Here is a 13,311-nt window from a genome sequence, read left to right on the forward strand (position 1 = left end):
ACCAGGTACTTCCAAATCAGTAGTTTACATTTTAAAAAGAATTTTGCCTGGTGGGAAATGGTAAAGGAAGCCCAGAAAGCTTCTTTACCCAGAGGAAACTTGCAGCCATGTCACTGCAAAAGAGCCTCAGGCTTCATGCATGGGTCAGTGTGCCTCTACACAGCCTGAGCTCCTTGAAGCACTGAGTTGTGAACTAAGATACACTTAGGTGCCTGAAAATATAGAAAATGGGGTGCAGATCACCAGCCTACCACAGAGTTTCCTCCCAAACTCTTGTGATTCTCATGGCTCAACAGGTGCAAAAAAGCCAGCTTGGTGAGATGAAATTCCCAAAAGGTGATTAGTGAGAAAACACCTGCTTAACCCTAGAGATTTTAGGTACGCAGAAATTCTTGAAGACATTGTGTGAGAAGGTTTCTGTGAACAGCAGCTCTCACTGCATCCTCACCTGTGCCACACAAAAGACGGGACCGACCTGAATGTGAGCCAGGCCCATCAGCGGTAACCCTTATCAAGCTACCTCTTGATTCAAGGGCAACATTTTCTGTCACACTGCAAGACAAAAGAGTGTTTCAGGAAGCCACTGTAACTCCTAGCAGAAGGCTATTCATGCAACATGAGGAGCCTGCAGAATAACAGCACCAGAGAACAGACCTTAGTCTTAACTCAGACCTGCTGTGATTCGTCCAGCTGTCTTCTTCCCTGCAGTCTGTAGTAACTATTCACACATGTACATCAAGCCAACTACAAGTGAGATGCAATCCAATTTCTCCTTCTATGTAATTCCTTACTGAATTTCAGTTATGTGTCCTAAAAGGCACTGGAAGGAGCCAAGAAAACAAGCACTGGATAGCAAGTCTATGTTTAATACTCTTTTGTAAAAATACAGTATATGACAAATGAGAATACAGCAGCATGAACTAGAGAATATTTGGCACCAGTCTTAGGACAAGAATAAGAGAAACTGAATTCTTGCTCTCAGCGTGTGGTCCAACCTGTTACCATAACTCAGTTGATTGAGATTACTCAATAAATATTGGAGGAATTTATTTATGGGTACTTCTGCCATCTCAAAATGAATTTGAGACAGGAGTGCTGTCATTGTTAGTGCATAGCTATGATTGTACCAACAATTTTTCTGGCACCTTATCCACAGTTTGATCAGAATACTCCCACAAAATTAACAAAGATTTAGGAAGCTCCAGGGCAATCCCCACTACCTACTTCTGCTCTTTTGAGAGAAAACTCCCAAAAAGTTTTCTTCTCTGTTTCAGCTCCCCAGAAGCTTTTCCGGTTTCTTCACAAATTTCTTCTAACATTCCAAGCAGATTGTGTCACTTCTCACCTAATGGCACTTTAATGGCTGTCTCCATCTTCTTCCTCCACACCTGTGAGCCCTGCCTTAAATTCTCCCAAGCCTGAACATCCCCACTTCCTACCCTTGCAACACTACCAGCTTTGGATGACATTCCAAAAATGGAAAAATGCCAGGTTCTGCACCTGGGATGGAGCAATGCCGGACATGGGTACAGACTGGAGAATGAGTGGCTGGGGAGAAGCTCTACAGAAATTGACCTGGGGGTGCTGGTGACAGCAGTTCAGCATGAGCCAGCTGTGTGCCTGCCAGCCAAGAGTGCAAACTGCATTTGGGGTACATTAAACACAGCACAGCCAATCAGTCACAAAAGGTGATTCTCCTACCATTGATGTGACATTGCCTAGAATACCGCATGCTGGGATTCACAATATGGAAAGGATGTTAAGGTTCTTTAAAGTGTCCATAGGAAGGCAACAAACCCAGTAACAGGGTTAGAAGACATAGATACATTCAGGGAGGCTTGGCCTGTCCAGCCTAGAGAAGGGGAGGCCAAGAGGTGACCTGCAGAGGTGGAAGGAAAAGGAGATGCCAAGCTCTGCTCCAGATACCGATGTTAAGATGGGTCAAATAGCACAAAACTGCACCTGGGAGGGAAGCTGGGCATTTGGAAGTATTTATTTATTGTGAGGGTGGTCAAACACTGGAATAGGCTTCCTAGAGCAAACATTGCCTGTCATGCCCAAGAGGCATTTGGACAATGCTTTCAATAACATGCTTTAACTTGAAGAGGTCAGGCAGTTGAACTGGTTGATCTTTGCAGGTCCATTCCAAATGAACTACTCTATTCTTTTCAGGACTCAGCATCGGATTGAATTTATCATGCATTTCAAGAAGTGCTGGAAAGAACCAAAAGCTAGGCACTAAACAGCAAAATCTCTGCTTGCTCTAGTGTAGTAAAGAACACAATCATATCTTTTTAGGGGTGAGAAAACAGATTGGTAATATTTCCAGAGCAGAACTGCACAGGAAACAAAAAGCATACACAGAATGTAACAGAAACAAGCACTGTTTTATGCATTCAGAGCATTCATCCTTCTCATTCAGGAACTACAAGCATGGGACTAGATGGGGTGTAACAAAGCTAGACTTTGTCTCCCACCTGATCACTCCTTAGGGTGTTGGGTGAGGCTGAAAGAGAAGAATCCAAGAAATCAAGCAAGGAATTAAGCCGACGGCTATCTCCAAATGACAAAGGATCAAATGAAGCTATCAGATATGCAGAAAAAAGGAATATTTGTCCTCAGCTGGATGGGTTGCAAATTATTGCTAATGCACATGCTGTCAGTGGGAAGATTTCATGGCCATATAGATAAGGACAGGCAGAAGAATCAAGATAGCATTACTGTAGTAGCTTTTTAGCATGTTGACAAGTCTTGAGGAAAAGTTGTATTAGCAGAGAACTTCCAAGCTATGTGGCTGTAGCCTTTATGGTAAATCATAGGGAAAACTAAAAGAAAAACATTTCTCAGCCTTAATCTTTCTAAATAAAGTAAAAGCTTAGCTGACTTTGGAAACAGATGTTACCTCTGTTAATTAGGCTTTGAGGCTTTTTTGAAACCCTTAGAAAGAAAACTGCTGACATGTTGATTGACCACTCCTGTTCCAGGAGGGAACAGATGACTAAGGCCGAGATGCACAACTCCATTGTACACACCCAGAATCCATGCCAGTGATTTCCCTTCTTGGGAAGCACGATCCTAAAAACCTCCTGCTTCACAGAGAAAAGATGCTGTTGCACAAAATGAAAAAGGAAGCACATGGCAACTGTGAAATGGCAAGCCAGAGACTACCTGAAAGTAAACAAAGTTTACAAAGGTTCTGTTACAGCCATTTCAGCGTGTGGTGATGGTCTGCATCGTTTGGGGATACTTAAACTTACAGAACTGTACCTTGTGAGGTTCATTCTTCCCACAATCCTACTGTTCACTTACAAACTCAAAAAAAATAAAAATAAAAAAGGTGTAGTAAGGATGGTGCCAGGACACTAATATATATATGTGATGTTAGAAGGTACATCTGTAATTACACTGAAGCAACTCCAGCACTGAACGTACTGCAGATGGAATTTGGCAAGCCAATAATCTCTTGTTCAGAAACATGTAATATATTTTTTATGTTTAGAAAATCTGCAGGCAATTTGGCTATGACAAGACAAATGGAAGCCAAGATCTCACATCCTGTAGTGACAAGTGTGCTGGTCTCAGGGATACATCTCTAGGACAGACCTCCACATTTCTTAGAATACCCAGGGAAGGAAAACAAGTGCACGTGGACTGCCTTTGCAAGAGTGACTTGCTCAAATTTTCTGAAATGTACAACAAAGCAGTCAGGAGATGTTTTCTTAATAAGGTTTTAAGCTGTCTGGAACAAGAGGGATCCTTTCTCTGTTTGTTGTGCAATACAGCAACTATTACATGGAGATTCCATACCAGGACTGAATCTCTTAAACAAAAATATGAAGCAGAGCAAAAGTGATCTGAAAACACTGCTTATGTGGAATTAATCTTTACAAGTTGTTATGCTAAGTTCTGCTGGAGTCACTTTTTTCTTTATGAGAAACCAAGTATTTCTCAAAATTGCCTAGCCAACGTACAGGAAAATGTGATGGATATTAAATAAATAAATAAACAGATTACAAAAAAGTCAACCAAAATTTCTTCAAAACAGGTTCTGACTGAAGAAGGGTCTGAGCACAAATAGATACCAGACAAAATTTCATATATATATACGCCCAAAAATGAAATGGTTTTGTAATAACCTTTTGGGCATAGCCTACTTCTAACAGTACATCTGTACATTTTGTTTAACATGATCTGGTTCATCCAATCCCTGCTATGAACAGTTTACTTTTCTGCATTATTATCATGAAAGTTTATCTTTCACATGTTTTGCCTACAGTGAACTAATCTCAGCAGTAACAGGATATGTATTCTCAAATGATTATGTTGGGGAAAAAATAGGAAAACATGTTTCACAAGGGGTAGAATCAAACTCATAATATTCTGATAAAAATAAATGAGTGACAGAAAACTGGACAGTTATTTATTAGGTTAATCATTATTCCCCCTGTAGTCCAGGAGCCACACAAGGGACACCAGGTAGGAAAGGACAGCCCCTGCGTCAGTTTTGTCCTACTAATGCAACACAAAGTGAATTCTATCATAGCCAACACTTGGCTTGGCATTTACTTTACCAAGAGACACACAGAGACTCGGGAAGGAAATAATTTAGACACCAGCTTCTGCCTTTGCTTTCAGATTTGCTTATTGTAACTCAACTGAAAACCTGAAGAATTCTATTGAGTTCAGATCTGTGCTGAAACCTCTATTTAAGCCTGGGATGCATTGTTCATCCATGGAACTTAGTGTAAGCCTTCAAAGCAGTTTGAGAGAAAAACAACAGGGCAATTTAAGGTGTCAACAAACTCTTGCAATTTGTACTTTCTTCCAGTGTTGGATGTCTGAGAAGAGAGAACTGGATTTTAATACCTTGGACCAAAGTAAGATTTTTTGACAACTTCACAAACCATTTAGATGCTTCAGATGTATAACAAACTCCATAGAAATATATGCCTCACCATGCCTCCTGCTTGCAGAGAGGCCAGTAGAGTATATTATGTTGTTGGGCTGGCAAAAGCTTCTCACTACCACCTCCAGTTTGTGTGCCACATTGAGATTTTATGGCACTACTGAACACTTGTGAAAAGGAGAAGGAAGAGGGGAGGGGGGAAGCCCTCCCTGACTGTCCGCCCTGCAAAGGATTTGAACTGCAGAAAAGAGGAACCACGTCAGCAAATGCCAAACCAATGCAATACCTGCCAAACCGCACCTTATCCTTCTCAATCAGCAAAAAAATTATCCACTGCCTGATTCTTCTTACCTCACCAATAAATGGCAAGGTTTTTTCCCTTATTAGGACATTCTCCATGCCATAAAATTCTGGCTCTAATAAGTGGCTTTAACAATATGTGCTGCACATCAGCACAAAAAGAAAGCAACTAATAAAAATAAAACACAGGAGGAGAATAAAAGGGCTGAGTCCTAAATTAAAAGGGACGACATCAGCTTAGCTTGGGCTCCAAAATTTGATCATAGATTTTATAAAATAGAGAATTGAAATTGGAAGGGATAAATGCATGAAGGCTAACATTATATAGACATGTAATTATAATCTTGGCCCTGCAGCTACTTATACATGTAAGCAGCCTTACTGAAGTCAGAGAAAACTCTTTATAAACTTCATTGCTTACAAAGCTCAAAGCAATTCAACTGTTAGAAAATTATAATAGAGCAAAAAAACAAAAAAAGAAAGAAAGAAAAGGAGTTTTTGTGTTCTTTACTGAAGTAAAATCAAAAGGAGTGAAAGGGTAGAAAATTTTAGCTGAGTTTTTCCATTATTCACTTTGAGGTATTTTGCATGACTGGATATTTAACTGTATGATTTTGTACTATCTAGTTTACTGTATCTATTTAGCAGTGCATTTATTGCACTACTCACAATGGACAGAGAGCAGAAAAAGCCTGAGATAATCACCAGAGAATTTCTCCCTGGTCCTTCTGGGCTTTCTTGTTTTGTTCCAAACGGGAAAAGGGAGGAGGAGGTGTGGGTCTGCAGGTTCTGCAGGGAAGGAAGCAAGGGTAGGAAGCAGCAGGATGAATTTCTGCAGCCCCCCCCCCCCCCCCCCATCCCACATCGGCACACCTATCTCAACAGGATGGCTGTGGAGGAGCTATCTGGATTTAAGATCTGCATAAGTAATGAATTCTCTGGTTTTGCTGAAGCAGGAAAAACAAACAAACAAACAAACAAAAAAACCCTTGTCAGAGTGAAGTGATATGGAAAATGTTCAGGATGGTTTTATTTTAACTCAGACTAAAAGAAAGCAGCAAATCTTCCATCTTTTTTTTTTTTAACTTCGGTTTTCTTTCAAATTTAGGTCAGCTCAGTTCGGAATCGAAAGACCAGAATGTTCTATTACCAAAAAAAATTGCAAAAATTGCTCAGTAATTTGTTATTTAGAAAGTGTCCATAACATAATTTTTTAAATATATATATTTCCTCTTGTTTCCATTTAGATACAGCAAGTCTCAGGACCTGATGAATTCCCCACCAGTTCTGGCTTTGCCTGGTACTCTCCGCATTTTTCTTGGTTTTGCTAAATTTACTGTGCATGAAAAACAATTCTCAGAGCTCATCTCAGGCATTTGGATTCTCAGAGAGCAGCATCAGGTCAAGTCTGATACCACCCACCACTGCCCTGGCTTAAATCTTAGTAATTCGGTTCTTAAAAATCATGACTTCAAACTCAGATGGGTGCCTGAAACTCTACATAGATTAATCCAGCTCTGCACACTGGTCCTCCAGTGCCTTTATTGTTGGAGAAAGCACCTCTGAAATCTCAGAAGAGACTTCTTAGCAAAGTATCCTTTTTCTATCATGTTTCCTCCACCATGAAGGATAATTTCATTCAAAAATGTTTCAGCTGTTGTAGAAATTTTCTTCCTAAATCCAGCAACAAAATCTTAAAATTGACACACAGTCTTCAGTAGCCAGTGTCCTTGACGATGTGTAAACCATACACCAAAGTCTAAGTATTTCACTTAGGCAGTGACAATCAATGCTCTGTATACAAGGAATGTTGTTACCAAGGTGATTAACACAAATATGGTCCAGGCAGAGAGAAACATACGTGCATCTAAAGCACTCACCTATTATCCTAGGTGTTTTGAATTCATTCTTAAGCATCAAGTGCCAATATGCAACTTGGAGATAAATAAACTTTACAGCTTAGAAATGGACAGGTCAGTGTAAGGGGATGAGCTACTTTCAGAGACTGACTTCTGTTCTCAGTTTTTAAGATGGAGACTAACAGACTTTGCTACAGGCTAACATTTTACCACATCTGGTGTATAGTTACATTATGCCCACCTTATTTTTCTTCTGCAATATAAAAAATGAAAATAAATGAAAAAATAAACCAAACAAAAATGTTGTGAAGGTGAACTTCCAGTATTCCAACTGTCAACAAAAAATCTGAGAAGTTTCAACAGAAGTTACATTGGCTGTAAGAAAACATTCTACCTGTTGGCAAAGAATACTTCTGCTTTCCTTAGAAATTTGTGCAGTAAATGTTTATTTTAGTGTCCAGTAAAGAGAGCCAATTCAATTCCTATACATTCACTTAGCAGTCTTTATATTTTCATGCCAACCGGAATGGTTTCTTGGCTACGATGAGAGCTTCTGCTTTTAATTTCCAGTGTATCAAATGTTAACAGGATTATATTCAACTATTTAGCTATTACAGGATTTTCTACAGGCACACCGAGAGCGTAGAAAGTACCTTTAAATGATGCAGCTGAAACTACCATATAAAGGGGCCATTAGAGGACATTTGCAAGAATTTAGAGAACTTATTGTACCTCATTCAAAGCAGCACAGTAACAGGCTCCTGCCTTTCCCTGGAGAGTCTCCAGAGAGTTAACTTATAAGAATTGTTATATCCCTTTTCTTTTCCATTACAATCTCCTGAGAAGGCGTGAGCACTTGGAATGATTACGTTATGCCTCCACCTGGGAAGGGCAGTATTTCATCACATATTTCACTGAGCAATGCTTTGAAGAAGCCTTTTTGGGTAATGCTAAAGGTGTCGTACCCACTTTTGGCCTGAAGTCATGGGCATGCTCGTTAAAAGGGAATAAATCAAGTTTCCAAATTTTGGCCACACGTTTCATTTCTCTTGAAAACTCTCTCCCCAAGAGAACTTTGATGTTCTTCAGATATGCCATTGGAAGTCTTGAAAAAAGAAAATCAGCACCTGGTTGTCAGGTGCCTGCCCTTGTGTAGAAGCTGCTATGGTATACAAGTCTCCCAAGATGCAAGGTATGTTTCACCGGGAAAAGATTGAATTGTCTTCATCCAGATATAACTTCACTGACTTCAGTGAATTCACTTCATACAACATAATTCTGGGTGCTAAAGCGGACGCACACTGACACATTCCTCCCAGTATTTGCTTAAGAGACACACAATGCAGAAAGCCAGCTCACTGCTGGTTCCCTCTCTCATCCATTGGAAGAGTGGAGAAGAACCTCCCTCATCATGGATATCCAAATACTTTTGTTGAGTTTTTTAAGCAAAACAGCCAGACCCTGACTGATTCAGCTAATCTGACTGCAAAATAGGCCAGTAAAAAGGGTCTGAAGGTTATCCCAGAGTCTCCAGGTGTTCACATCAGGTACCAAGAGTTCTGGTTTCCACGAGCCACACCAGTGTTAAAGTGCCAAAATCACTCCTTTGCTTTACCCTTACATAGGTTGCGGTGGAACAAGTTCTCTGCCTGGGCAACTCCCCGCTCCCATACAGCAGTATGAGAGGGCTGGCTGCTGCAGCTTGTGACCATGTTCCACTACAGATCAACAAAAAACAAGTTTATTTGACATGCTCTTAGTTAAATTGTTATTTATTACTCAATATCTGAAATCACAAAGAAGGATTTCAGATTCCTGGAAGAGACTTTGGTGGGGGGGTGGAGGGGTGGGGTGCTGAGTTTCAGAAATCTCTGAGCTCTCTCCAAGAGCACAGGATTTGATACTGGAAACTAGCACCCAGAAATAGTCGATTCTGAAAACCTCTCCCCAGTGTTAAACAATACCACTGTATAAATCACTTCACAGTATTTTACAAACATAGTAGTACCCCGTTTCCCACTCATCAACACATGAAGCAAACAAACAAAACAGCAAAACGAGACCCAAATAAACTAGATACTTTACTTGGCAACATTGCAGAGGCTAACTGATTTTCTTCTCTCGCTTCCCTCCCATATTCAGGGATGAATGTGCTATGAGGACATTATTTACTCGATGAATTAAGCAACCACAGTCACGAGAAAGTTTTCACACAAGCTATGAAACTTCTGTAAATTTCCCATTAGTACAACTCTAATTAGCAACCAGTCTTTCCAACATATTCTTCTGCCACTGAGTAAAGCAATTCAAACTCTGCAATTCAGATAAAAAATGATACACATGTGCAAAGCCTTTTTTTCAGACAACAAAGGAAAAGAAGAGCAAAAGAACCCAGTCTACATCCCACACTTACTCGCCAGTTCAACCAACTTCTCAACTTCTTACATGCCTTTGCCATCACTGTCACCTAGCATTTCCTACGCAACACTAAAAGACTAAATCCATACAGATAGCAAAATAAATTCACAACTCACTTGGAAAGACTTGACAAGTTCTGCCTGCAGTATGATCTGCTGATCATGTCTGTAGCGAATGAATCAGTGCAAACTGCTGCCAGCTCCAGGGAGAAAATGGACAGATGATCAGGGCGTGGAATGAGATAATAAAAATGCCATTATCCTTTTAGCCATGCGAGACTCATTGGATGCTCTTTCCATCCCACAGGTTAACCATTTGGCCAGTCCTGCAGCTTCTGTAATGACACTATTTGCCTATTGTGAGGCTCATTATCTATCCTGTATCCTCCTCCCCTTCCTCACCCCCCCTCTGCTCTGAGATCATATGATTATTAGCTTTTGTGCTGTATTCTCTCTAGTAGATGCTCTTTGGTTGGACCTCCAGTTACAGAAATTCCTGCAGATTTCTCAGCTGCTCAACTCCATTGACCAGTGCATGCTCCCTATCCAAATTTCATAAAAAGTGCTTCTGTTTCAGCAAGTCAGTCCAAGCATGGAGCAGCCTGAGTGCTGCGCAGAGCTGCCTTCACAAGTATTTGCTTGTAGGGACGTCGCATTCCAGCTTGCAGAGAAATGATGAGGGGAGAGGACCCAAATATAAAACAATGGTCCAGGAAACAGTCCTCTCTTTTCATCATAAATCACGGTTTGAACATATTGCAGGCACTTGCATACAGTCTGACTTATGAAAGGTCAAGCTGGATAAGGTAGCTGAAAAGACTAGAGGGTGACTGCCAAGCAGGAACAAATCCAGGGAAGTGGGAAGTAGCTGCAAGTTCAACGGCAGTTAGAAAAAAAACATCTTGTCTTTAGCAGTGGGATTAAAAACAGGTCTGGAGACAAATCAATCCTAACAGACTCTCCTCATTGTTCTTCCATCTAATCCAGTGAATGAAGCAGAAAATAGGAACGCAAACAAAGAAATTTTAAATGGAGGCACCATCAGTTCCCGTGATTTCACATGCTTGGCTCTCATACCTCTTCAAGCCTGCATATGCGAGTAAACTGAAGCAGCTTACTGTGCAGCCCCGCAGCCATTCCACCCCAGGCTGCGATCTTGTGAAACCTCATAAATTACAGGGGTGGGTGTGGATGGATGAATTCTCTGAAGGGAAATCTGCCCTGTGAGCTTGCCCTTCTGTTAGAGAGAGCGAGCAAGCTCAGTAGGTGGCACTCTTCCCTTGGAGTGAGCTGAGTCAATCCTCTTCCAGAGCCCATGGAGGATGCTGGGTGCCGAGGGAGGCTTGCTGCTCAGAGTTTGCAAGAAACCTATGGCTGCACTTGGCACATGGCACTGATGCTCATTTCTGTTCTGCTCAAATACTGCAGCCAAGTTTTTTTGTTTTGTTTTTTGTTTTTCCCCAGAACTTTCTATACAGTTTCCCAGAAATTACTTTTGTGAAAAAAGGAAGTTTTGTGCTCTACAGATAAGTGAAGGATTCTCTTGCAAGTATGTAAAGGTTCAGGTTTTTCGCACGCTTGGAAACGGGTTTGCAATAGTCCAAGAAATGGCTATATTTTCACATGTCCTATCTGAAGACTCATACCCTTGTTCTAGGGTATGTTCAAAAATAAAACTTGCTTTATCCATCTTTCAGTGTATAAAATCCAGAGAAATTCTGAGCTAAAGCAAGAAAACACCTACACAATTTTTTTACCTTGTCCTCAAGTGAAGGAGGGCATGTGAGGCAATGTGAAAGTGTAGAGTTCTTTTAAATGCCAGTGAGAAGGGATTCTCCTGAGAAGATTCCTGGAAAAGGCATTTCATGACTGGGGAATTACAGAAGCAAAATTCTTCCCTCTAGAAGTACATTAGTTAAACTGAGATCGTATCACTGTTCTGCCAAAATATACATTTTAATCACATGCCAGATCCAAGAGAAGATGTTTATGAAGCTACAGACTGGGCTCCAAAGCAGCCCTACAGATTTCTAATAGAGGTCTGTATTTACTAACATGTCATGGAAGGAGATATAGAAATGTGTTCTAAACACTTTTCAATCCATTCTGGATTATTAGGGCTATTGCATAAGGCTCACAAGCAAAACAGCTTCCACATGGGATACTAATAAGAGCAAACTGATTATCTTCTAAAATCTTCCAGTACTTCTTCAAAGAAGAAATACTCCCTGACTGGACACAAGTCTGAATAACCTTCTCTAGGTGGCCCTACTTGAGCAGGGGTTGGATCAGGTGGCCTCCAAGAGTCCCCCCCTAGCTTGACCACTGTGAATCTGTGAAGAGTTCCAGATACTTCATCTTAATATCTCACTGTCCCTATTGCCGTGCAAATTCTGGCTGTGTGGTGAATCTTACCTATTTATTGGGTCACTATGAGCAGAAGAAGCCTTTTGCACTTGTAGTAAATCCCAGAATGGTTTTAAACTACCCTCCTTAAACTATGAAAGACAGAAGAATCCCAATTAAAATCCCAAAAAATGTTTTGAATTAGAAAAGTCTGGAGGACCACTTCCTGTCTAGATGAATGAATCACAGTGATTTTCATAGTCTATTTTTTACTAGAAGCAAGACTTCTAACACCGAATTGTGTCTTCTTGCCTACAGTTTCTATCTCTGCAGCACTACTGAGAACTGATGGCTCTTGTCTGTTGAATTCTTAAGCAGTCATAGCTGCTGATCACACAAGTGTATCCTCAACTCATGTGACACCTTTGCCTACAAATGAAGAATGAAGATAAATAAGGAGAGAAAAGCTCCAGTCCCAAACTGTAGCAGTCTCTCTGCCAAACTGGCTGTAGTGTTCATTAGTAAAAAGTACCCTTGTCAGCAACTGCTTGAAAAAACTCTGCAGGTTTGCATACCAAGTAATGGTTTTGAATTCAACAGCACTAGTGTTGATTATTTTTTTCCATCCAGAAATTTCAATAAGCAAGACTTAATATCTCAAGACCCAACATGCAATTCTAGATGCAGTCCTGTTAAGTCTACTGCATATCAGCAATGAGCATGCTGCCAAATGGGGCTAACCTGTGCTTAGTGGCGTAACATTGCACTGGTGAGTGGCCAAGATACTTCATCTTCAACTGCTCTCAAGAGTTGTGCATGTTGTGTATGTCATAAGGCCATTTCAGCTGAGGAACACCACTGTCTTAACAGTAATTCAGTTTGCAATACAAAGGATCAATCACCAGGGCCAAAACACATAATGCTAAGCATTCACATGCAGTTGGGTGCAGACTCAACAGCTCCATACAGTTACAGCAATGCTGAAATGGTTCTCCTGAAAGAGGCTGACACTAAAAAAAGATTTTTGCCATGCTTGGAAACACCTTTAAAAAGAAGGGTTGGAAGAGCTGATCCTTGCACTTACTAATCACATTATATTAAAGTCAAATATTTGCTATTTACTTTCTTGAATCACTTAACTGAGAGAGCTATACAATCTCTTTTGTGGCCCTGAAGTGAAGATGTTGCATATGGAGCAGCAAGAGGAAAACTACCTTTCACTAGAACATTATGAAAATTCACATGGGCATCTAAAGAATGAAAAATGATGTTGACAGGGCACACGTCTCACAACCTCTTTTCTTTGTATGTTCTGATGTTTATGAGATGATTACTTGCTCTAAAACACCAAGACTCCTGAGCAAGAAAACAGAAAGAAAAAAAAGGTAAACACTAACAAAACTAGGGCACTTGAAAGAAGTCATTCACACCAATGAATTCAAGTCAGACATCTCTGTGAGAGTCTAGGCCCATCTGTTGCAAC

The 13,311-nt window shown here is 40.6% G+C and overlaps 1 protein-coding gene across 11 annotated transcripts in view; it reads right to left on the reverse strand.

Annotated features, from left to right (window-relative positions):
* The window catches only part of CALD1 (caldesmon 1), a 184,072-nt gene that overhangs the window by 44,616 nt on the left and 126,145 nt on the right, over positions 1–13,311 (reverse strand). The window contains exon 1 of one of the 11 annotated variants that reach the window (XM_065742584.1): positions 9,600–9,790. The exons of the other annotated variants lie outside the window; for them this stretch is intronic. Coding sequence (XP_065598656.1) covers positions 9,600–9,646 — 47 coding nt within the window. The 5' untranslated portion in view covers positions 9,647–9,790. Of the gene's footprint in view, positions 1–9,599; positions 9,791–13,311 lie in introns of those variants that run through there. 11 annotated transcript variants of the gene reach the window in all.

Source organism: Cyrtonyx montezumae, unplaced genomic scaffold, assembly GCF_038088225.1.
Source record: "Cyrtonyx montezumae isolate F1298 unplaced genomic scaffold, pur_monq_1.0 scaffold_3, whole genome shotgun sequence".
Lineage (NCBI taxonomy): Eukaryota > Metazoa > Chordata > Aves > Galliformes > Odontophoridae > Cyrtonyx > Cyrtonyx montezumae.